This window comes from Trichechus manatus, unplaced genomic scaffold, assembly GCF_000243295.1.
Source record: "Trichechus manatus latirostris isolate Lorelei unplaced genomic scaffold, TriManLat1.0 scaffold00008, whole genome shotgun sequence".
Taxonomy (NCBI): Eukaryota; Metazoa; Chordata; class Mammalia; order Sirenia; family Trichechidae; genus Trichechus; species Trichechus manatus.
In genome coordinates this window covers 32113328-32137848 of record NW_004443944.1, presented here as the reverse complement: position 1 = coordinate 32137848, position 24521 = coordinate 32113328, and the positions used below count along the sequence as shown (strand labels likewise).

The following is a 24521-nucleotide window of genomic DNA, read 5'->3' as shown; positions in this document are numbered from 1 at the left end:
GGGAAAATAGGAAGAAAACAGGAGTAGGTTCACCGTAGGAGAGCAAAAATTGCCTAGAGTGACTACTGTAAAGAAGCTCTCACCATTACCTCCTTCTGACTTGGGAAGGAGCAAGAGAATGCTCCCTCCCTGGGAAAGGACTAAGGCATGATTTCTCACCTACAGTGTGTCCGGGACCAAAAATAATGACTACAGTCAATTTGCTGGTGTTAAGGCACTGTACTCACATTCTCTCCAAGATTTACAATATGCTGCAAGGCAAGGAGAGCTTGCCATATTTTTTTTAGTGAAACAAACTGAGGCTCAAGAAGGTAAACTGGCCTGTCCAAAGTCTCACAGCTAGTTAAGTGACAGAGCTGGGACTCACACTTGTGTCGGTTTGTTTCCAAAGTCTGTCACCAAACTGCAATGCTTCACAGAATCCCACAGACTGGGTTCTTGCTTTGCCATGAGTGCTTGGTGAAGAGGCCCCAGAGCCCTGGGCGGAAAGCAACAGGCAGAGCAGCTGGAGCTCCCCAACCGACCCCAGGCAGTGAGGTACAAAGTGCCCAGGCTTAATGTGTGACACAGCAAGAGCTCCGAAAACAGACCAACCATGCATGCAGAAAGTTGCACTTAGGGGCTTAAAGCAAACACAGACCAGCACAGCCCACACTGTCCTAAAATCAGACAATTCTCAGCCATCCAACACTGTGGTGGGACGTTCTGCCTGGCCATGCCTTATCCTGAGAGGAAAGTACCACACATGCAAACTCCAAAATAAAGAGAACTTGTTTTGGCAGAAGGCTGACACCCCTGGGGGAGAAACGATGGAGGGGCTTGTGGGCCACTGATGCTCACTTTCTTCTGCAGGCATTATGTTCACTACCCGTTTGGGTGGTGAACCATTGTGTCAGGGTGAGGAAACACTAGACTAACTTCTCGCTTTCACAGGTTTTGAGCTGAATGAACGCATAGGCTATGTCTTCCTTCGCTGGGATACTGGAGCACAGACATGAAATCTTGTAGGGTCATGAAAATGACCAGAATGAAAGATGCCAGGTCCGTCAAGAACTGGGTCATCTGTATATCCTAACAGTTAACTCCTTGTAGTGAAATGAGACCAGTCACACCTCTGAACCATCAACATTCCAACCATCACCTAGCACAAGAGAAAGAGTTACAGGGGAAAAACTGTTGGGGATCTCTCTGACCAGAGGCCAAGGAAATGAGACACACAAGGGGCATGGTCCTTACCCAGCCGCCGTTCTCCTGGATCCAAGGTTCTAGGTGGTCATTCAGGTAAGTAGCCATCCAAGCTGCGATCCGACTCACCAATACCTGCATCTCCTTGTCTACGCTTTCCACGCACAGTGCCCCACCGAAGGAGAAAAAGGCCACAATGCGACCCCAGTTCACCCCATCCCGGAAGAGTTCATTCACTACCTGCTCAAAGCTCTGATATGCTGTCCCTGGGGTGATATGGAGCTGGGATGTCAGGTCACTGAATGCCCGCCGGTACCGCAGTTCAAACTCATCACCCGCCTCCCTCAGAGCTTGCTTCACTGCTGCCATGGGGATCACCTCCCGGGCATCCAAGCTGCTGCTGTGGCCAGTAGCTCCATTCACCGCAGGGCTGTCTGCCAGGTGCCAGGATGGGTTGCCATTGACGGCACTGGGGATCTCCATCTCCGATTCAGTCCCTTCTGAGGCCCCAGTCCTATTCTCCTCCACATCACTAAACTGACTCCAACTGTATCCTTTCTGGGAAAGCTTGTAGGAGAGAAAGTCAACCACCAGCTCCCGGTTGCTCTGAGACATTTTTATAATAGGGATGGGCTCCACCAGTCCATTGTCCAAAACACCTGCTCAGTCACTGAGTCTGGTCTCTGTTAGTGGTTCTCTTCTGAGATCCAAAACCAAGATAAGGTTCTGAAAGGAAAGAAAGAGCTTCAGAGAAAAAAAAAAATTAATACGTATACCATCTCCTTACATCACAGTCCCCCTCCAAGTACCAGAGCTGATGGTGTGGCTCTTATGAAGGTCTTCCAAGAAATTTCGACAAAGTCAAATTGAAAACCCCAGTGGGCTCTGAATCATCCACCAACCTCTTTTACTCCAACCACCCCCGTTTCTCTGAAAAGCCTTCCTCGGAAAGTCACCCTCACGGGCAGTCCCCCACACCACCTACATTCAAATCTGTCTCAGACGGCGGCAGGCAGGTGCAGCCCCCGGAAGATCTTTTGTATCACAGGTCGCGAGAGGAGGGGGCGGCCAGGACGCCGGTAACTCAGCCGGCCTCGCGGCGGCTGGCAAAAAACAACAAAACAGCTCCGGCTGGAGGTATCATGCGACCCAGCAGGCTGGGAGCCCTGAAGGCGACACTGGAACCGCGACGCTCAGGAACCGGCTCCCTGGCTTGCTTCCTCCTCCATCGCCCGGATCGAGGGCGGCCGCTCCGCAGCCTCGGCCTCCTTCCACCCGGGAGCCCAGCCCCCTCGCTCTTGCACGCCCCTTGGCTCTCCGCCTCCTACTGGGAGCCAGAACTCTCCCGGAGGTGGTTGTCGTGCGGTTTATTTATTTATTTTTTTAAGGACCAGATGAGGGTGAGGCTTCTGAAACCTTGAAGGGACTTCTCAATGGGGCTCAAGGTTTCGATGAAGGGAGGAAGGAGGAGGAAACTGCCTCGGATCTGCGATCTGGCTTCGGAAAGGCCATCCCCAGCTCCTTCCGGGAGGCTGAAGGCGGGGGACCCCCCACAAACGCCGCTGGTTTTCTTTGAATTCCCCAATGGCCCAGGACGTGGCGGTGGCAGTGGGGGATTGCCCGGTCCTCCATTCCCCGCCCGGACACAATGGCCGCCGGCGCCCTGCACAAAGACGGGGTGAGGGTGAGGCGTCCGGCCTCTTCTCGCGTCAGGAAGTGGGGTCGAGGGACGTTCGAGGCCCCCCACAGCCGAGACCACGTTTTCCTGGGGACAGGCCCAAGGCGGCTTCCTGCCGCCCCCTGGAGGGCTCAGGGGCCGGGGGCTACACCTCCGAAGCCCGGAGTGGGTGGGCTGCGGCCCCGCGGCTTTTCCTACACGCTAGGCCGGGTACCCGCCGGGCCACCGCCCCGTTGCTAGGCAACCTCCTTTCCTCAGGGGCTCCCCCTAGACCTTTCTGGGAGGAGGGGTCTCGCCCCCGGCGGCCCGCCCTAGCGTAGCCAATCGGCGGGCCCAACAGGCACGGAAGCCGGACGGCGAGGGCTCCCATTGGGAGAAGCGCCTGTCACGCACAGGGAAGGCGGCGCTCTCACCTGCGAGCCCCGTGAGCCGTTGGGGGCCACATCCCCCTTCAGAGGCCCCGTAGTTTCCAGATACGGGAGTTCTTCGCGGCCAACTTCTGCGCCGCGGACCAGGGCTGGCCTACCTGGCTGACTGCTCTCGCCTCTCTTCCGAATAAGCCGGCCTCAGTTTCCCCTGAAGAGACCGGGGGAACTTGCAAGCTCAGTCACTTCCGGTGCTGCGGCAGCGCGCGCGAGCCCGAGACGCAAAGGAGTGCGCGCCTTAAGTGACTGGCGTCAAGGCGTGGGAGAGAGCGCCCCCTTGCGGAACACCTGGGGAATTCAGAGCCGTAAAGAATCAACATTTACGTGCATTTACATTCATTCATTCATTCCGTCTCTTGCATCAACCCGTTAATTTGTGTATCAAGAAAGCGTCACATTGTGGTTGAGAACAGGAGCCCTGGTGGCGCAGTGGTTAAGCAATCTACTGTTAACCGACAGGTTGACGGTTGGAACCCACCAGCCGCTCTGCGGCTCCGCGGGAGAAAGATGTGGCAGTCAGCTTCCTAAAGATTTACAGCCTTGGAAATCCTATGGGGCAGTTCTGCTGTGTCCTATAGGGTCGCTGTGAGTCAGAAGCGACTTGCCGGCAACGGGTCTGACTGAGAACCTTATCTCTAGGAACCCACTTGGGCAAGTTACTCAACTGGTCTGTGCCTCAGTTTCCTCACCTGTGAAATGGGTGGTAGTACCAACTTTCCACCTTGGGTTATTGTGAGGATTAAGAGAATTATTATTTGTATAGTCCAGAGAACAGTGTATATACCATAGTATATGCTGTATAAAATTTATTCAACAAATATTTATTGTTTGGGTTGTTGAAGATAGCGTTAGGAAGACAGACATAGTCCCTGTTTTCATGGAGACTTAAACCATAAGGATGGGGAAAGACAGTAAACAACTAAGAAAATACACAAACAAGGTCATTTCCAGTAGTGACTGGTGCTATGAACAAAAATAAATCAGGGTATTGTGATAAAGAGGACTAAGGAAGAGAAGAGGTGCAGCTTTAGACAGGGTGGTCAGCGGAGAGACATTTATTTACAATTATTTATGTAAGGTAGCCAGGGACGGCCTCTTTGAAGAGATGACAGTGAACCCAAGACTTAAAGGATAAGAAACTGCCAACCCATAGAAAGAGCCTAGAGAACATCAACCTAGGCGGAAGGACAGCATGTGCAAATGTCCTGAGGCAGGAAGATCTTGGCACATGCCAGAAGCTGAAAATGAAGCAGTGTCACTGGAGAGTAGGGAGAGAAGGTGTATGGTGTGAGAGGAGATTAAACTTAATCATGGAAATGAGTTGGAATTGATTCTAACAATGGAGAAGTATTTTATTTTATGTTAATTTAACTGATTAAAAATAGGTGTATAGGAACACTGAATATTAAAAATGTACAAAAGCTCATGAATGAAAAGTAAGTCAGCTTTTCACCCCTGCTCTCCAGTCCCTGGTTCCCCTCACAGAGGCCATCACCCTTTCCCATGTAGCCTTTCAAAGATGGTTGCTATATTCAGGAGCATATTTATGTGTATAAATGTTTTACACAACGATAGCATGCTATAAACACCTATATACCTTGTTTTTTTTCACTGAGTTCCACATTTTGAAGCTGCCTCAAGTTTTTAAATTAATGCACAACTTTATAAGAACATGCCATAATTTATTGGCTCAATCTCCTATTCGGGAACATTTAGATAGATTCCACGGACTGCCAAAAGAATGAACAAATCTGTCTTGGAAGAAGTACAGCTACAATGCTCCTTAGAAATGAGGATGGCAAGACTTCCTCTCATGTACTTTGGACATGTTACCAGGAGGGACTAGTCCCTGGAGAAGGACATCATGCTTGGTAAGAGGACTTGAAGCACGTACTGATGAACATCAAAGACTACAGCCTTCAGTATGGATTACACCTCTACATAAAGAAAACAAAAATCCTCACAGCTGGACCAGTAAGCAACATGATGATAAACGGAGAAAAGACTGAAGTTGTCAAGGATTTCATTGTACTTGGATCCACAGTCAACACCCGTGGAAGCAGCAGTCAAGAAATCAAATGACGTATTGCATTGGGCAAATCTGCAGCAAAACGCCTCTTTAAAGTGTTAAAAAGCAAAGATGTCACTTTGAGGACTAAGGTGCACCTGACTCAAGCCATAGGATTTTCAATCGCATCATATTCATGCAAAAGTTGGACAATGAGTAAAGAAGACCGAAAAAGAATTGATGCCTTTGAATTATGGTATTGGCAAAGAATATTGAATATACCATGGATTGCCAGAAGAACAAACAAATCTGTCTTCGAAGAAGTACAGTCAGAATGCTCCTTAGAAGCGAAGATGGAGAGACTTTGTCTACATACTTTGGAGATATTATCAGGAGGGACCAGACATCATGCTTGGTAAAGTAGAGGGTCAGTGACAGAGAGGAAGAGCCTCAGTGAGGTGGATTGACACGGTGGGTGCAACAATAGGCTCAAACATAGCAACGATTGTGAGGATGGCACAGTGTTTCCTTCTGTTGTATGCAGGGTCACTATGAGTTAGGACTGACTCGACAGCACCTAACAACAAAGGTAGATTCCAATCTTCCCTACTACAAATAATGCTATAACTTGTCTATTCATTATTCTGCTTATGTGGGAGTTTGTCTGCAACATAAATTCCTGGAAGTGAATTACCTGGTAAATGAGTATATGTATTTTCTGTGTGTGTGTGTGTGTTTTAAATGGATATTGGCAAACTGTTCTGTATAGCAATTGTACCTGTTTACTCTCCCATCAGTAAAGTATGAGAGTGCCTATTTCCTCACACCCTGACCTACACAATGTGTTATGAAACCTTTTGATCCTTGCAAATTGGATAGGTAAAAGTTGAGAGGTACTTTTATTTTTCAGTCCTTTTATTATGAGTGAAGTTCAGCAATTTTTCATATTTTTGAGGGTTTTTTTGACTTGTTTTGGTAAATTCTCTGTTCATATCATTTGCCCACTTTTCAGTTGGTCTTACTGTTGAACTTTTCCCTCATTAATTTATAGAGGTTTTTATCCTTTTTTCTCCATATGTATGAGTTGTAAATATTTTTCTGGTTTATTATTTATTACCATGAAAAAACTTTTAATTTCTATGTGTTTTATCAATCTTTTTCTTTGTGGCTTCTGAGGTCTGTGTTATACTTAGAAAGACCTTCTCCAGTTCAATTTTATAAAAATAATTCTACATGTTTTCTTTTAGTTTTACATGGCTTCATATTTTACATTAAAAATTTTGTTCCACCATATATTCACTTTGGCATAAAGTGTGAGTAAGGATCCAGATTTTTTTTTCCCCAGACAACTACCCAGATAGTTGTCAACACCATGTATAGTACTATCATCTTTTCCCCATTCATTTGAAATGTTTCCATTATCATAAATTACATTCCAATGTGTATTTGGGTTAATCTCTGAGCTTTCTATTCTGTTCCGTGGGAGGCTTTTAAGCTTGGGCAGGACATGATCTCATTTACACTTTTAAAATCCCTGGTGTCACAATAATTTCTGTGTTACAAGTATCATTCTGGGTGGTGCAAATAGTTAATGAGCTTGGCTGCTAAGCAAAAGCTTGGAGGTTTGAGTCTTCCCAGAGGCACCTTGCAAGAAAGTCCTGGCAATCTACTTCTGAAAAAATCAGCCATTGAAAACCTTACGGAGCACAGTTCTATTCTGAGACACATAGGGTCACCAGGAGTCAGAATCAACTAGACAGCAACTAGTTTTAAGTGTGCTTTGGGAGCCCAGCAGAGGGCGGAATCAACTCTGCCCAGAGGTGCAGGCTCTATTGAGCTGTCCCTGAAAGGAGAGTAGCATTTTGTCTGAGAGAGAAAGGAGGTTAAGAGCATTTCAGGCAGAAGTAATGACGGTCTGACACAAATGCCCATGATGTGCCCTAGGAATAAATTGGGATGGTTCAGTGAGGGGTAGTGGTAGAGGAGATTGAATGTAAATGTCCATTTGTGTGTGCAGGACACTAAGAAGAAGTCAATTTTTTTTTTCTTTTCTTAAACCAGGAAAGGACATGAAGAGATTTATTTAGATTTTGGAAAGATTGATAGAATACATTGTGCTAAGGTCTCTGTACTCCTTCCAAATGGTTAAGCCCTTGATTACAAACCGAAATCTCATCTGGACTTTGCTGATTACATCCTCATGGTGTCAATTAACCATACTTTAAAAATAGTATAATCTCATAAAGTTAGTATTTATTAGATCTGTTATGACACTTTCTCCCTCTTTATTATTAATAAATTAAAAAAAATTATTTTAAAAAATTCAGATGCCACTTCTTATACCTTTCCTCTTCCGTATGAATTTTAGAATCAACTCAGCAAGTTCCATGACAAAACCTATTGGGATTTTCATTGGGATTTCCCTGAACTTTTCATTGTTATGCTTGAGCCCACTGTTGCAGCCACTGTGTCAATCCACTGAGGATCTTACTCTTTTTTGCTGACCCTCTATTTACCAAGCATGATGTCCTTCTCCAGGGACTGGTCCCTCCTGATAACATGTCCAAAGTACGTAGATGAAGTCTCTCTATCCTTGCTTCTAAGGAGTATTCTGGCTGTACTTCTTCTAAGACAGATTTGTTCATTCTTCTAGCAGTTCATGGTATCATGGTATATTCAGTATTCTTCACCAACACCATAATTCAAAGGCATCAATTCTTTTTCAGGCTTCCTTTTTCATTGCCCAGCTTTCACATGCATATGAAGTGATTGAAAATACCATGGCTTGGGTCAGGTGCACCTTAGTCCTCAAAGTGACATCTTTGCTTTTTAACACTTTAAAGAGGTCTTTTGCAGCAGATTTGTCCAATGCAATATGTCATTTGATTTCTTGACTGCTGCTTCCATGGGCGTTGATTGTGGATCCAAGTAAAATGAAATCCTTGACAACTTCAATCTTTTCTCTGTTTATCATGATGTTTCTTATTGGTCCAGTTGTGAGGATTTTTGTTTTATGTTGCGGTATAATCCATACTGAAAGGCTGTAGTCTTTGATCTTCATCAGTAAGTGCTTCAAGTCCACTTTCAGCAAGCAAGGTTGTGTCATCTGCGTATCACAGGTTGTTAATGAGTCTTCCTGCAATCCTGATGTTGAGTTCTTCTTCATATAGTCCAGCTACTCAGATTATTTGCTCAGCATACAGATTGAATAAGTATGGTGAAAGGACACGATCCTGACGCACACGTTTCCTGATTTTAAACCACTCAGTATCCCCTTGTTCTGTTTGAATGACTGCTTCTTGATCTATGTACAGGTTCCTACGAGCACAAGAACACCAAAAAGATGTTTATATTCTTTCAGCCAAGAATACCAGAAAGAATAACAGAAACCACACTCGTGTGCAGTTTGTTGTACTGTGGTGGCTTGTGTGTTGCTGGAAGCTATGCCACTGGTATTTAAAATACCAGTAGGGTCACCGATGGTGAACAGGTTTCAGTGGAGCTTACAGAATAAGATAGACTAAGAAGAAGGACTTGGCGGTCTACTTCTGAAAAAATTGGCCAGTGAAAGCATAATGAATAGCAGCAGAACACTGTCTGATATAGTGCCAGAAGATGAGCCCCTCAGGATGGAAGGCACTCAAAATACGACTGGGGAAAAGCTGCCTCCTCAAAGCAGAGTTGACCTTAATGACATGGATGGAGTTAGCTTTCAGGACCCTCATTTGCTGACGTGGCACGACTCAAAACGAGAAGAAACAGCTGCAAACATCCATAAAGATTACAGCCTAGAAAACTTTATGGGACGGTTCTACTCTGTCTCATGCGGTGGCTGAGCCGATATCTATTGGATAGCGCCTAACACAACAGCAACATAAATGTTTTAGGTTTATTTTCGGAAACGCTGTAGTTTTTTTTTATATTATGAAGAGATATTTTTTATTATTCTCCTTGTTGCTATTGTTTTCTAATTAATTAATGATGATGTCAATTAATAACCCAGTAAACCAGTTGCTATCCAGTCGATTCAGAGTCATGGCAAATCCCATCTTCTCCATTTACTGTAATTTTATCCTTAACTTCTCTGAGTCCTTGTTTTCTCTTCCACAACATGGGAATAATAAGGCCAGGAGGTAATTGGGATTAAATGGGAAAGATGTAAAGCGACTACTACACCTGTAAGCGCTCAATAAACCAGGCGGGGACTAGATAGTTCAAGAGACTCTTTCAGGATTGGGAGGGAAGCTGGGGGCTTGTCTATGTTGCATGCACCAGAGACCCAAACCCACTACCATCCAGTGGAATGCACTCATAGCGACTCTAAATGACAGACTAGAACTGCCCCATCAAGGCTGTAAATCTTCACGGAAGCAGACCACCATATATTTGTCCCACGGAGCCGCTGGTAGATTTAGAACCGCCCACCTTCGGCAGCCGAGCGCTTTCACTACTGCGCCACCAGGGCTCCATGTTGAGATGCAAGGGACTCCATATTAAAACGAACTGAATTCCTATATCCATTCAAGGCAAAATACACAACCACAGGGAGAATAATAAAAATAGTTTCCTTCCGTTAAAGTTTTGGAGATGTCCAGGATGCGCACCGTTCTGTTAGCTAAACCCATTCCCCACCTCTTGAGTTGGTACCATCTTTCCCCGATAGCTTGGAGCAGGGGATTCTGGGCTTTGTAGTCATTTCCTTATAACAATACTTTCCATTGGCTTACGCAAGCGCCGGATATTACATGTCCCAGAAGTCTCCAGGGCCGGATTGTTTGCTACTCCCTCAGGCTGACTTCCGGTGTCGTCGCGCGATCTCTGGGGCCAATCAGGAGATTGGGATTGTACTTTCCTGGCGCTCTGATTGGCGTATTCAACTAGAAAGCCTTGGTTCAAATCTTCAACGGTACTGAATCTGGCGGCGGGTCTTGCGGGCGCTTGCTTGTCGTATCTGAGGCAAGGCGAGGTGAGCAGTGTAACGAAAAGGCGCAGCGGCTGGGGCTCGGGGCTCCCTTCTCCTAGATTCACGAACAACTGGAGGTCGTCTCCTAGCCCCTGGCGGCGTCCGCGCTGCTCGGCCTGGGCTACTGAGGTGGTTGCTTTGTGGGGGCGCCTCCCAAGCCGGGCGGTGTGGGAGCCGGGGCTTCGGGCCACCCTTCTCTTCTTGACAGGATTTTCCCCTGAAGTAAAAGAAGCGCCGGACCCCGTACTATCCGGACCGAGTGTAAGGTGCTGTGTCCGTGGGTAGAGGAGGAGGCCAGCGGTTTAAATGGGGGGGGGGGGACTTGCGGGAGGCAATCGGCTGATAACGACAGTAACAATTATTGTTATTACCATGCTAACTTCTAATCAAGCATTTACTGGATTAAGTGCTCTGCGTGCGTTTTCTCGTTTAATTTTCCCACCAAACAAAACAAGTAGGTGCCATTCTTAGCCCCGTTTTACAGAGGAGGAAACTGAGGCTCAGGATCCAGATAAATTTCTCGAAATGGATGAAATAGTAGCCCCACCCCCAAGAAGTGTGGCATTTAGTGGAGGAAAACAGGTGTCCCAAACGACTTTCAAAACTATCGTGTAAGATATAAAAGAAATATGAATGAGGTGCTGTGAACATTATCGAGGGAGAGTTTAATTCCACTTGGAGTTGTCTTTCTACCCAGAATTTTAAATTTGTTCTATTTTGTCTACATTTGCGCAGACCAACCCCCTTTGCATCGACGCAGTAGCATTATTGCCTGTCTAATTTCCTGTTCTATGGCATTTATAGATTGGAAGGGAAAGGAAAAGTGGGAACCAGGCTATAATATTGTGGAATTGGTTTACCCCTTATTTTCTTTCTTTCTTTCTTTTCTTAAAATAATATTTTATTGTGTTTTCAGTGAAAGTTTACACAGCAAATTAGGTCCCCATTTGACAGTTTCCATACAAATTGTTCAGTGACATTAGTTACATTTTCACAGTGTGTCAACATTCTCATTAGCTGCCTTCTGGCTCTTCCCTTTCCTGTGCTCTAAGTTTCCTGTTGACCTTTTGGTCTCATATAGATTTTTTTTTTTTTTTTAATTTTACTGTACTTTAGGTGAAAGTTTACAGCTCAAGTTAGTTTCTCATTCAAAAATTTGTACACATACTGTTTTGTGACATTGGTTGAAATCCCCACAATGTGACAGCACTCTCCCCCTTTCCACCCAGGGTTCCCTGTGTCCATTCATCCAGTTGCTGTCCCTTCCTGCCTTCTCGTCTTGCTCTTGGGCAGGAGTTGCCCATTTGGTTTTGTAAATTTGGTTGAACTGAGAAGCACGTTCCTGGTTCCTCACATGTGTTGTTTTGTAGGCCTGTCTAATTTTTGTCTGAAAAGTGGGCTTCGGGAGTGGTTTCAGTTATGAGTTGGCAGAGTGTCTGGGGGCCATAGTCTCCAGGGTTCCTCCAGTCTCTGATCAGACCAGCAAGTCCGGTCTTTCTTCACGAATCTGAATTTTGTCCTACATTTTTCTCCCTCTTTGTCTGAGACTTAGATGGTTTTTTAATGAAGCACCGTACTCACAGGTAATATTCTTTATTTTGTGTGCCAATCTGTTATTTCACTGAAAGGCGACCTCAGGATAGTTTCAGTTCTTAAAGAGTATCTCAGGGAATCCTCTAGTCTTAACTGATCCAATAAGTCAGGACTTTTTAAGAATTTGAGTTCTGTTCCATGTTTTCTATCAGGGTCCATCTGTTGTGGCCCTGCCCCCTATTTTCTTGATCGTTTCTTTTTCTTACATATAGTATTCTCGTAGTTCAGTATCAAGGACTTCTTAAAATCGATCCTGCTGATTTGACACTTAGAATAGAAGGGGATTTTTGACTCCTTGATTTTGTTTCAAGGTCCTCCTTGGTTCAGCCTTACCTTATCTTGACGTTATATCTGCTTTCTTTGAATGTCTCTCACTTATCTGATGTTGCAAAAATAGGACTATTTGCTGCCCTAATGAGGATGTACTTGTGGGTGGCTTCAGTGGATCACACCTCCTGTTAATCCATCCCAAAGTCAAACTTGAGTACCTTTGGTTGGTTTAGAGTAGTACTGTTTGGTATATCAGTTTAATATAAAGTTGTAACTCTAGGGATCAAAGTTATTTTGTCTTCCAGCTCACTTAACCAATTAATTGACCTTTGAGGGTGTATTGTGTGCCTATGTTGATGTTAGGTACTGTGGGGATACACAGGTATGATGTACCCAAGTATTTTCTGGTACACTTGTATTTTTTTCTTTAAAATTTCCTGCGTTTCTTCCCAAACTCATATAAAATGACAAGAAAAGGCAAATGTAAAGAGACCAAAGTTTGTTAGTGGTTACCAGGGGTGAAAGGAAGGGGGGGAAAGAGGGGTTGATGGTGATGGAAAAATCACATTGATTAAGGGTAGAGTTACACAGCCGATGATTGTAATTGCTGTCAGTAAGTTGTACACCTGTAAAAAGTTGAATTGGTAAAAGTTGTGTGATAGATATATTTACAACAATGATTAAAAAAAAAAAGTAGCTGCTGAGCCTGCTTATATATAGCCAAACACCTCATGGGATTTGGTTCCTTGGTTTGGAGGTTTGGGGTCATGGTTTCATGGGACATCCCAGTTCATTGGCCTAATGTGTTTAGTGCTTCTGTTCTACCTCCTAGTTCGTTGAATAGTGTATGGGGTCTTAAAAGCATGTAAGCGGCCATCCAGGGCACAATTGATCTTCGTTCAACTGGAGCAGCACAGGAAGAATGAGTGTCAGGAATAAGTGGAAGATATGGAGTGTGTGGCTAATTACCTCCATGAACAACTGCCTCCTTTGCCATGAGACCAGAAGAACTGAATGGTGCCTGGCTACTATTACTGAACATTTTGATCAAAGATTCCCTAGAGGAATCCTGATCAAAAGGAGGGAAATGCAGAACAGAATTTCAAATTCTCATGGCATCTAGACTTTCTGCAGTCGTGGAGGGTGAATGAACCCCTAAAACTATTGCTTTGAGATAATCTTTGAACCTTAAACCAAAAATATCCCCTGAAATCATCTTAAAACCGAACAACAGTTTAGCTTAACTAGTAAAAAAGGCCTGCCTTGAGCATTATGCTTTTTAAGAACTATTTATATGGGATCCAGCTGACAACAGCAACTTGAAAGATTAAATAGGAACTTTAGGGGGCACTGAGTTTATGTCAGTGAGGGAGGAACAACTCAGAAAAGGAGGGTGAGAGGTTGCACAACTCAAAGAATATAATCAATGTCACTGAATTGTACATGTGGAAACTGTTGATGTGTGTTTTACTGTGTATATTCTCAACAACAACAAAATAAATAAAATTTAGAGAAAAAAAGATAAAGTCTGTTCATATTTTAGGTGTGCGTACTATTTGTCCTGATATTTGAAACCCTATGGGGCAGTTCTACTCTGTCCCGTAGGATTGCTATGAGTCGGAATCAACTCGATGGCAATGGGTTTGGTTTTTTTTTAAATAGACAGCGTTAGAAAAGTGGTTTAAGACTCTACCCTCTCAAAGGCAGAAAACGTGCGAGACCCAGAAAAAGAAGACAGTCCTGTCGAGTTCCAGCGCTCACAGGTTTCACTGTATTCTGTTGTGTGATTCTACCATAGTATTTTGCCGGGTCAAAAAGAATGCATATTTTGAAGACTTGATATGTGATGCCACATTGCCTTATGGGAAGATTATGCTGATTTACATACTTACTAACAGTGTATATTAACATAGGCACTAATGTGTATCTTTTGAATGTAATACATCTATGTGCAAAAATCAAAACAATATGGAAAGATTTATAGTTAAAAATCTTTTTCCAATCCTGTCCCTATCTACCTTGCTCTCTGCTACTACCATAGGTAAGTACTTTTATTAGGTTGGGGGTGTGTGTGTGGCTGTATGTGTGTGTGTGTGTGTGTGTGTGTGTCATTGTATGTGTATTTCCCAACCCAGATGCCTTTTGAAGAATAAATCTCCACAAGACTGATTGACTAGGACTGTAGCCCTCTGCAGCCCCACCATGAACCCTTACAAACTGTTATCTTTCTGCTTTTTTGTTTTTATCTTTTTCTATTTTGTTTTCCCTCTTTCAGCTTCAGATCAGTTTGGTATTCTATGAAGATTTCCTCTGAGTATTCTACAACGATCTGTGTCATTATTTGGCCCAAAGGTGAACAGCATCATTGATTTCTATCCAGGTCCTGTTTGTCATATTAGAGTGGATTATGGTTTGTAGAATTCTGTGGATAAATACAATAAAGCAGAACTGAGTTTGTAATCCCTAAAATAGGACGCTATCCAGCTCACAAATTTGGGAAAGAAGTGATAGAAAAATATAGTAGCTTAAGGTTTCTGGACAGTGATGAATTAGAACAAGTGCTGTGTGTCCTGTGCTGACTCCTGAGTGTTTGGACACTGAGGGATTGTCATTGAATTTTAAATTGACCCCATTTTGGAAGCTTCATAGATCTGTCTTCTGTAAACTGATCTGATTTCAACAGAGAAGTTAGCAAACATAAATGTGGAAACACAAAGTCCATTAGGCTTCCTTCAGACTTAGTTTGTGACTTTGATTAACAGTTAAGATTGCATGCTGGATTATGTTGCCATTTACTGATTCCTGCTAATCCCTTATGTATAAGGAAAGAAAAAATGTAGGTGTTTTCTCCCTGGGTAAAATGAAAACAACTCAACTCTTATTTAACTTGTGGTACTGTAATAGGATCTTTTATCCTTTGTTAAAGTAGCAGAGTGTGTCCCTGGGGAAATGGCACTACCTCGAATGCAACCATCTTAACTCTCTCTGGACTGATTGCAGACTTTTAAATTGCTTCTAGTTTCTTAATACCAATGTTAACCTACTACTGAAAAGCTTAAGTAGGCCCTGATTTACAGGAAGTTTTCATTTTGGGATGGCCATTCAAAAATCACACTTTGCAGCAGAGTCAGAGTATAACTCTTAAGTCCAGAAGAGAAAACTTGTTTGAAGTAACTACATTTCTGCATTTCTAATGAAGACTTACTCTGTTTATTGTACTACATTACCAATTGTTTAACTCTTGATTTTCCCTCTAACAGAAATAGGCAAGACACAGCTCATAAGCTGTCCGCTAAGGTGCTTGAGAGCATCTATTACACCAAAGTTTTTATTTTTCTTAGGAGTTGCTAGTCTACTGTTTTAATCCTGCTTAGAGTGCACCCTCTTGCAGCTTTCCTCCACCCCCACTGAACTTGCACCTTTTGATTTATAGAGCTTGTCAAGGCTAGTTATTTTTGGTTTGAGAGTGAAGAGAGAAAGGAGGCAATGGGGGAGCTTAATTTCAGATGAATGTGGAAACAAGTTACGTTGCGTCTTCTGCAGTTTTCCTCGTGTGCTTTTCTCTCTCCATTGGTTTCCCCTTTCCATTTATCTCTTCCTCCAGAAAAAGTCAACATTCATCCTTAGCCTGCGGAACTCTGCTGGTCTGTCTGTCTTCCAAGTATCACTTCCACCAGGAAGGCTTCTCTGACCCTCCCTCAGCCCATCCCCCTTCTCTGCACTTCCGTGTAGGTTCCAACTCATAGGGACACTATAGGGTGGAGTAGAACTGCCCCATAAGGTTTCCAAGGAGCAGCTGGTGGATTTCAACTGCCAACCCTTTGGTTAGCAGCCGAGCTCTTAACCATTACACCACCAGGGCCCTCTTTTTATCCCCATTACAGCAAGGATCACCCAGTATTGTAATTATTTGTCTGTGTTCCCTTTTCAACTGTGAGTTCCTTAAGGGAAGAGACTATATATTGCTTTTTGGAAACAAAAGTGGGCTACATGATAGATGGCATTTACTAGGCCGTTCGTAAGGAACCTAACTAGTCCGTAACTATGGGAAAGCCTTTTTCCTCAGCATTCTCGGTCGGAAATAGCTGTTCATCCCGAATGTTTCTACTTTTGCAGCAGTGTGAAGCTGTGGTGAATTTAGATCATTTTGAAATGTGAAGCTGATTCTCTTGCTTGGCAGCTTGATTTGTTTGGGGGAATGTGGTTGACGCATGTGCCTTTTTTTTTTTCCGTTTCAGTGAGACCTGTTGACAGAAATTCAATCTTGATTAAGGGGCACAGGAAGACATCCAGTTCCCACCATGCCTGGGGCTCTCTCATTTAAACAGTTGGCTTTCGCCCTGACCTATTCCTTAGGCCCTGTGGACTTTAATTTTTGAAGGTTTCCTGTCCTAATATTTCTTACTAGCTATGCAGTGTGGTGATACTGGCATAGCCCAGTATTTACTTGGGGTTTTCTTCAGGTGCTTGTGCTGTCACCCTTCACTGAGGAGAGTGGGCTTTGCAACCGATATGTATCTGTTATTCTCTTTTTTGGGGGGTGTGGAGGAGGAGATGGTGGACTGAGCTGGCCATACTAGACCAACATTTTAAAAATAGGTCATGTTAAAAAAATAGTATTTTTGTTTTAAAATTTAGATTAGGTGTAGTTAGGTTTGCACCACTTGCCTTCCCTCCACCTTCACCAATCAAATCCTAGACCCCCAAAGACATTACTCCTGCTGCTTGAATACTTTCTTCATTAGTCTCTTTCACTCTAGACTAACCTCCATTTTATATGTACCAAAAACTTTATATACAAAGTACAAACTTAGAAAAAGAGAAATTCAACAGGTAATCTTTTAGTTAATGGCAGGATTTCACTCAAAACTTTTAGAATATATTTAGAATAGGGTTTTTAATATACCGAAGTTTTGTTTATGAACAACTTGTCAGGGATGCTTAGTTTTTGTATAAAGCAGAGTTTATTTAACATTTGTCTAACAGGTTAGTAGGAGTTGATTACCGACCTCCTTTTTTAGGAATGTTTATAGGAAAACCCTGTGCCTGATAGTGAAGAGAGACCAGATTTTGTAATGCTACAGACCTGGTCTTAACACTGCCACCTACTAGTTGGTGATCATGGAGTAGCTTAACTTCTCTGATCCTGTTTCCTTACTTGTAAAATAGTGATTATAGTATCTACTTTCTGTGGTGTTAATGGAGTCCTAGTGGCGCAGTGGTTAAGAGCTCAGCTGCTAACCAAAACGGTCGACAGTTCAGATCTACCAGCTGCTCCTTGGAAACCCTGTGGGGCAGTTTTACTCTGTCAAATAGGGTCCCTATGAGTCGGAATTGACTTCGTGGCAACAGGTTTGGTTTTGGTTTGGTGTTGTTAATGCAGTTTAAATGAGACGATATATATGAAGTGCCTGATTAAGATGCTTGGCCTGTAGTAGTCAGTATTTGCAAGTTATTATTTATAAATAGGTTTGTCTCTTGCTCCCTGATGTTTTTGTTTATCTATTTAAATATCTATTTTCAAATAAATGTGGGAGGCAATGGATAGTGTAGTGGATAAGAATATAACCTTTAAGGCCAAACTAGATTGTGTTCAAATGCTGGCTCTCCTACTTCTTAGATGTGTGACCATGGGCAAGTAGTAAATCTCCCTGTACCTCAGTTTTCTCCTTTATAAAATGAAGATAATAACAGTACCTATTTCATAGGATTATTATGGGAACTTAGTTAATACACATAAAACACTGGCTAGTGTCTGGCATTTATTAAATGCATGATAATTAGCTGTTATTTTTAACTTTTTTTCCTCCAAATTTATATACTTTGGTTTATTAAGGCAATGCTCAGGATTCATTTTTTTGTTTCTGTACAGAAACTTTAAAACAACATGTAACATTTGGATGAGTGAAGTTGGTAACCAATTTACAGACAATGTGAATAGGAAGCATATTTCCAAAAATCAAGAGATTTGACGATTATTGGTGGATTATCAAGGATATTTAATAAAAATTCAAGAAAGCCCTGTATCTTCTGGACGGCAAATAATAGAGTTAAGGGGAAATAAATACTGCTTAACTAGTTTTTTAAGCCAAAAAGGTAAGCATTTATATAATAAAACGTTCAAAGACTATAAAAATTGATAGAGAGGTCTTCCCCCAACCAAGACCTCCCAGCTCTTCCCAGAGCCAAGTACTGTTAACACTTTTGTGTCTTCTACAAATAGTCTGTGCATATATGAACATATATCACCCCTTTTCTCTGTCTCTCTTTAACAGGAATGGGAGCATGCTCTTCTGCATTCTGCTTTTCTCACTTAGATCTTGGAGCTCATTCTGTACATATCACCACATATGCACAGTTATCAAAGTTACCTAATATTTCGTTATGCAGTTGTGCCATAATTTATTCAACCAGTATCTCCTGTTGGTGGGATTTGGGTTTTCAGTTTTTTTGGCTTTTATGAATATTGGTACAGTGAACTTTCTTGTACTTACACATGTGCACAAATATTTATTATTATTGTCTTACAAGATAAATTTCTACACTTGGCAAGATAATAAGAAAAGGAAAAATGCTAATTGCCCTCCAGAGAGACTTAATAGTGTACCTCCATAGTTTAAAAAAAGGGTGTGGGTGTGAGGTAGGTGGTTACATTTGAATACTTCCTGGTTGGTTTTTTCATGCTTTGGTGGAATCATGGTTTTTAGGAGGCTAAGTGAGGTTGCTGCATGTTACATTCCTGCCTCTTCCCTCCCCCAGCTTTAGCTGTCTTCATTACAGCCCTGCCTGGGAAGTGTTCCCAGTGACCTGGGTTAGACATTAAGATCATGGGAATCCAAGATTTTCCCATGCCTTCCATAAGTTTTGTTCATAAGAACAGGAACACTTCCTCCTTGCAACAGGGAATTTTAACCATAGTCAGTCATTGAGGAAAGTTTGCATGGTGGAGAAGGGAGAGGAAAGGTATCATTTGGTCAAATGGCATGATAATATGTTACAGTAGTGTGTTTCATAGCACTTGAAATACTTTCTCATTTGTTCATGGGAAGTAGTCAGGCAAGGGGACCTGGTGGCACAATGGTTAAGTGCTCGGCTGCTAGCTAAAAGGTTGGCGGTTTGAACCCACCAGTGGCTCTGTGGGAGAAAAGACCTGATGATATGCTTCCGTAAAAATTTACAGCCTAGGAAACCTTATGGGGCAGTTCTGCTCTGTCCTATAGGGTTTCTATGAGTTGGAATCGACTCCAGGGCAATGAGTTGGGTTTGGTTTTGGTTTTGACTTCAGCCATGTTAATCTCGAATTCTCTTCACCCTTGTAGTTCATATTATATAATTTAAATATTGTATATTATTTATTGAGTGTGATAAGACATTAGCTCCATCTAGATTTTAACTTCTGTTGTGCTTGGGTTAGATCTTCTGCTTCTTGTATGAGAACTTGGCATCTCATCCTTGAATTTTAGTGGGAAAGGTGCTTAGATATCATGAAGCCCACATGGAGCCCACATCTTATGGCCCTTAGGAAGTGAGCAGTATGAGTGGACCACTAATAAATAGTTTATTGGGTTAAATAGAAATAGAGGAGAGTGAAAAATTTAGGATCAGGATAATAAAGAACCATTTATTCAGGGCAAAAAACTGTGGGGAATGGGTCTACTTGGAAATAAATCCAGACCTAACCTACTTTGTATGAAACTGGAGACCTTAACTACATTAACATTTTCTAATTCACGAGGTGGGAGGGCAGAAGAATGTGGAAAGAGCACTGAAGTCAGTAACCTGGATTCTAGATCTGGCTGTACCTTTACATAACTGAGATATTGGGAAAATCATTTAATTTCTCTTACCTTCAGCTTCCTCATCTAGGATAGGGGTAATAATTGCTGCTTTACAGGATTGTTGTGAGCACTGGAAATAGTACGTATTCAGTATTTCATGGTGCCTGCCAAGTAATAAGCACCCTCTAGAAGCTGTTGTTACCATAATCATTAGTATTATTGTTGCGTGATCTTAGAAAATCTTTTTTGCTCTAATTAATCCTTTTCTATAAACTGGAAAAGTTAGGTGTTCTCTAATATACCTTCTAACTCAGAAATGTCGTGTTTCTACACTAAGAACCTCAATTGGGACATTGTTATAAAGGTGTCTGGAATTCTGGCTGAGGAGAGTTATAGGAGAGAGCATGGGATGATGAAGTTCTCTGATACATAGATTGGCATTCCTGTATAAACTAAATATTTGTTATAACAAATGTTTCTGAGGCACTATAAGGCCCTGAAGTACCACTTAGAGAAGCTGATGAAATGTTGGCCAGACCAGTGAGCAGCAATGTGGGTTGAGTGTAACTAATCCCAAGATTTATCTCAAAGTATAGATAGCGGAGGAGCCCTGGTGGCACAGTGGTTAAACTCTTGGCTGCTAACTGAAAGGTTGGTGGTTCGAACCTACCAGCCGCTCCATGGGAGAAAGATATGGCAGTCTGCTTCTGTAAAGATTTACAACCTTGGAAACCCCTTGAGATAGTTCTACTCTGTCCTGTAGGGTCACTATGAGTCAGAATTGACTCAGTGACAATGGGTTTGGTTTTTGTAGATAGCGGAAAAAATGAGCACTGAGTACTGTTAATGCCCAGAGTTGGTGAAGGCTTGGTGAACTGGCACACTACTCTGGGAATGTCAGTGGGTATTACTTTTCTGAGAAACATTTTTACAGTACGTATCAAGAGTATTTGACCTAGCAATTCCACTTCTAAGAGTTTAGCTTAAGGGAAGAATTATGATGTATATAGAAATTTAGCTACAAGGGTGCTCTTCTCAGCAGTATCTTTAAAATGGGAATTTCGGAAAAAGCCTAAAAATAGGTGATAAGAAAATTAAGGTATAACCATTTATTGATGATATAAGTCTATTTATTAATATGGAAAAAATGCTTACAACACATGAAGCAGATTTAAAATGTCAATGATCCCAAGTTTAAAAGGTAAAATAATAGTTTGTATATATGAGGAAGAATAAGAAGTTTGGAATAGTGTGGTATTGTAGATTGTTTTTGTTTTCTTTATAAAAGCTTGTAATCTGATTTTTTAAATGAGCATGTATTTTTTTAAGAAGAGTTTTAAAAAGGTATTAATTTAATAAATATGTATACAAGTAATTACTGGTATCTATTTCCCTTCTAAGATACAGAATACTTTTAAGTACATGTCGTTCCCTGGATGAAGACAATAATGGCTTGCAAGGGTTTCTTAGGCAAATAATTTGTCAGTGAGCATGACCTTTCAGGCTGTTACTTTTCAGAGTACTTTTCACTATTTTATTAACCACATGGGGCTGGAGTGGAGCTGACTTGTAAACCTAAACAGGTTTCTATAAGACAGGGACCAAAACTTTGTACAAAGGACTAGGGATCGGCCCATATCTCTGACTTGTTCCTGTTACTGTTCTGCATGTTGTCCCTTTTATGTGCATGTCAAAGTCATTCTCTTAATGCTTATTAATTGTGTTTTTATGAATATTTATATGGAAAGAGAATCTGTTACTTGCCAAAAATGTATTGAGCTCTATGTTTAAGGTACTGTACTAAGCACCTTGATGGGTGAGGTATCCAGAAGTGAGTAGACCCATCTTTATCTTCAAGAACTTTAGAGTCTACTGGGAGGGAGATTTGCATAGTTAACTAATGTATAAAATTGGATGGCTAGTGTTACAGTGGAGATGAAAACAAAGCACTATGACTTTGGAGAGATAACAGTTACGCCTGGTAAGTGTAAATTGGGAAAGCATTTATAGAGATTTGAATTGGGGCTTTGAATGGTTAATAAGATTTTGTCTGGTAGGTATAAATAGGTATAAAAGTTAATGGTGTGTTTCGCAAATTGGGTATTCAGGGCAGAGTGAGTTTTAATTGGGTAGGAGAGAGGCTAGAATTGAGGAAAAAATAATAAAATAATGAATGTAAAATATCTAGCATAGTGCGTGGTATATTGTAGGTGCTCATTAAACTTTGCATCTTTCTAGTTCCAAACACGATTTTTTTTTTATTGTTGTGCTTTAAGTGAAAGTTTATAATTCAAGATAGTCTCTCATATAAAAATTTATACATGCATTGTTTTGTGACCCTAGTTGCTCTCCCTATACTGTGACAGTACACTCTTCCTTTCCACTCTGGATTTCCCGTGTCCATTCAACCATCTCCTGACCCTCTCTGCCTTCTCATCTCACCTCTGGTCGGGAGCTGCCCATTTAGTCTCATGTATCTACTTGAGCTAAGAAGCATACGCTTCACGAGTATCATTTTATGTCCCATGGTTCAGTCTAATCTTTCTCTGAAGAGTTGGCCTCAGGAATGGTTTTAGTTTTGGGCTAACAGAGAGTCCGGGGGCCATGTCTTCTGGGGCCGCTCCATTCTCAATCAAACCGTTAAGTCTGGTCTTTTTAATAAAATTTGAGTTCTGTAACCTACTTTTCTCCTGCTGCATCAGGGACTCTCCATTGTGTTCTTTGTAAGGGCGGTCATTGGTGGTAGCTGGGAGCCATCTAGTTCTTCTGGTCTCAGGCTGATGAAGTCTCTGGTTTATGTGGCCCTTTCTGTCTCTTGGGCTAATTCTTTCCTTGTGTCCATGGTGTTCTTCATTCTCCTTTACTCCAGGTGGATTGGGAGCAATTCCAAACACATGATCCTTATCCATCTCAAGAAGTGTCTTTAAGTCCCCCTCCTCCTCAAAAGTTAGCTTTTAGTTTGATTTGACAAAGTAAGGCATATATTCCATGTGATTTTCAAAATTACAAAAGTAATAGTAAAACCAAAGTAATTGCTAAGGAATCTGTACCTTAGATTAATGTGCAACCAAGTTTCTGAACCATTTCTTTCCTCAGAAGGTGACCTGTTGAGAAAAGTAATACGGATACTGGGAAAACCTACTCTTCTGCGCTAAGCAGGGGACAATGTCACAAGTCACAACCTCTTATTCCTTTGATGCACCCACGGATTACATCAATTTCACATCTTTGAATGATGAAGAAGATAATGAAAACGTGGATTCCTGGTTTGGTAAGTGTCTGCTTTCTCTGGCCATTGTAAGGGCTAGTGGCTTACTTTGTGCTGAGGACATTTCAAAAATAGAAGTGGCTTCAAGAAAATAATTAAACTCGTTTGTGGACCAAGAAACTTTTTCATCCATGATATGGTGGAAATAATTGAAATACACAGTATCTGGGGAATGGACTAGTAGTACAAATCCATGTTATTTTGCAATTAAGAATAACAGATATTTAGGCTTTAGGGACATAAGGACAAATCCAGATGAAACTATGTTGAATGAAACTCCAGGACTCCGTAGTGATAGCAGCCACATAAAAACTTCTACTCTGATTAGGCTTATAGTATAATGTCACAACCAGGATATTGGCATTAATAAAATCCACTAATCTTATTCAGATTTCCCAGTTTTACTTGTACTCATTTTTGTGTATTATGTTCTATACAACTTTATCACCTGTGTAGGTTTGTGTATCCACCACCGCAGTCAAGATATCGAAAGTTCTAACGTCACAAGGATCCTTTGTGTTGCCATTTTATAACCACACGTACCTCCCTCTTGCCACTCTTTTTTCCCCATTCATTTTAAAATGGAGGCATTATACTTAGAACCTATTCCCCAAACAGAGAATAGGATTGCCTGACGTTGGATCATTGATATGCCTAAACCCTGAAACCAGGCCAACAAATAAGGATGTTATGTTTTACTTTACTTTGAAATAATACGTGATACCAGTGATAATGTCAGGCTAGTAGTTGCTGGAGTCTCTTCATTTTATTCTTTCTCATGTCCCCCATCCTCCTTATTAAGAGAAATCAATATGTGGTGGGAACAAAATGAGACCATTGCAAGCCTACTTATCACAGTGCAGTGTCCAAATGTGTTGGCACGTGCCACTCTCTTGGAAAAGGACTTTAAAGGTATCCAGTGGGAATCCTAAGAGGAGGGGTTTGTTGGAAGTGGTGGAAATGGCTGGGTTGTCTGAGAAGCACTCTTTCTAAAGTTTTCTTTAAAACAAAAAAAGGAAATATTAGTATAACAATACTATTATATACAGTTTGGAAGAAAAAAACCACATTTTCTTCAAAACTACCATAGTAGCAATGTAGTACTTTCTAATTGTCTTCCAGATAATCGCATCTTTTTATACAGTTGCAATCAGAGTACACAGAGCAGTTATTGCAGGCCTTCTTCCATTCCTGAAGCTCTGTCTATTGGTAGGCTGTTGGTAGAGCAGATCTTTCACTGGTTTGCACTGACTTTCAGAAACAGAAGAACCTAAGATAAAATTCCTTGAGAAACCAGAAGAACTAAATGGTTCCGGTGTCTTGGGCTGGGTTCTCTAGAGGAGCAAAACCAGT

At 42.0% G+C, this 24521-nt stretch overlaps 2 protein-coding genes across 10 annotated transcripts in view; one reads left to right on the top strand and one right to left on the bottom strand.

Annotated features, from left to right (window-relative positions):
• The window catches only part of BCL2L1 (BCL2 like 1), a 49875-nt gene extending 46290 nt beyond the window's left edge, over window positions 1–3585 (bottom strand). Inside the window, exons 1-2 of one of the 4 annotated variants that reach the window (XM_023725465.1) lie at window positions 3277–3585; window positions 1237–1911 (exon numbers count right to left, since the gene is read on the bottom strand). In XM_023725465.1, the coding sequence (XP_023581233.1) occupies window positions 1237–1800 (564 nt within the window). In that variant the 5' untranslated portion in view covers window positions 1801–1911; window positions 3277–3585. Of the gene's footprint in view, window positions 1–1236; window positions 3155–3276 lie in introns of those variants that run through there. The other 3 variants (XM_004370471.2, XM_004370472.2, XM_023725466.1) reach the window with 3 other exon arrangements.
• A 6549-nt stretch (window positions 3586–10134) lies between these two features.
• TPX2 (TPX2 microtubule nucleation factor) overlaps window positions 10135–24521 on the top strand; it is a 58307-nt gene continuing 43920 nt past the window's right edge. Inside the window, exons 1-4 of one of the 6 annotated variants that reach the window (XM_023725446.1) lie at window positions 14145–14163; window positions 14398–14474; window positions 17995–18218; window positions 22997–23171. In XM_023725446.1, the coding sequence (XP_023581214.1) occupies window positions 23066–23171 (106 nt within the window). In that variant the 5' untranslated portion in view covers window positions 14145–14163; window positions 14398–14474; window positions 17995–18218; window positions 22997–23065. Of the gene's footprint in view, window positions 10263–14144; window positions 14164–14301; window positions 14533–16387; window positions 16504–17994; window positions 18219–22996; window positions 23172–24521 lie in introns of those variants that run through there. The other 5 variants (XM_023725454.1, XM_023725444.1, XM_023725448.1 and 2 more) reach the window with 5 other exon arrangements.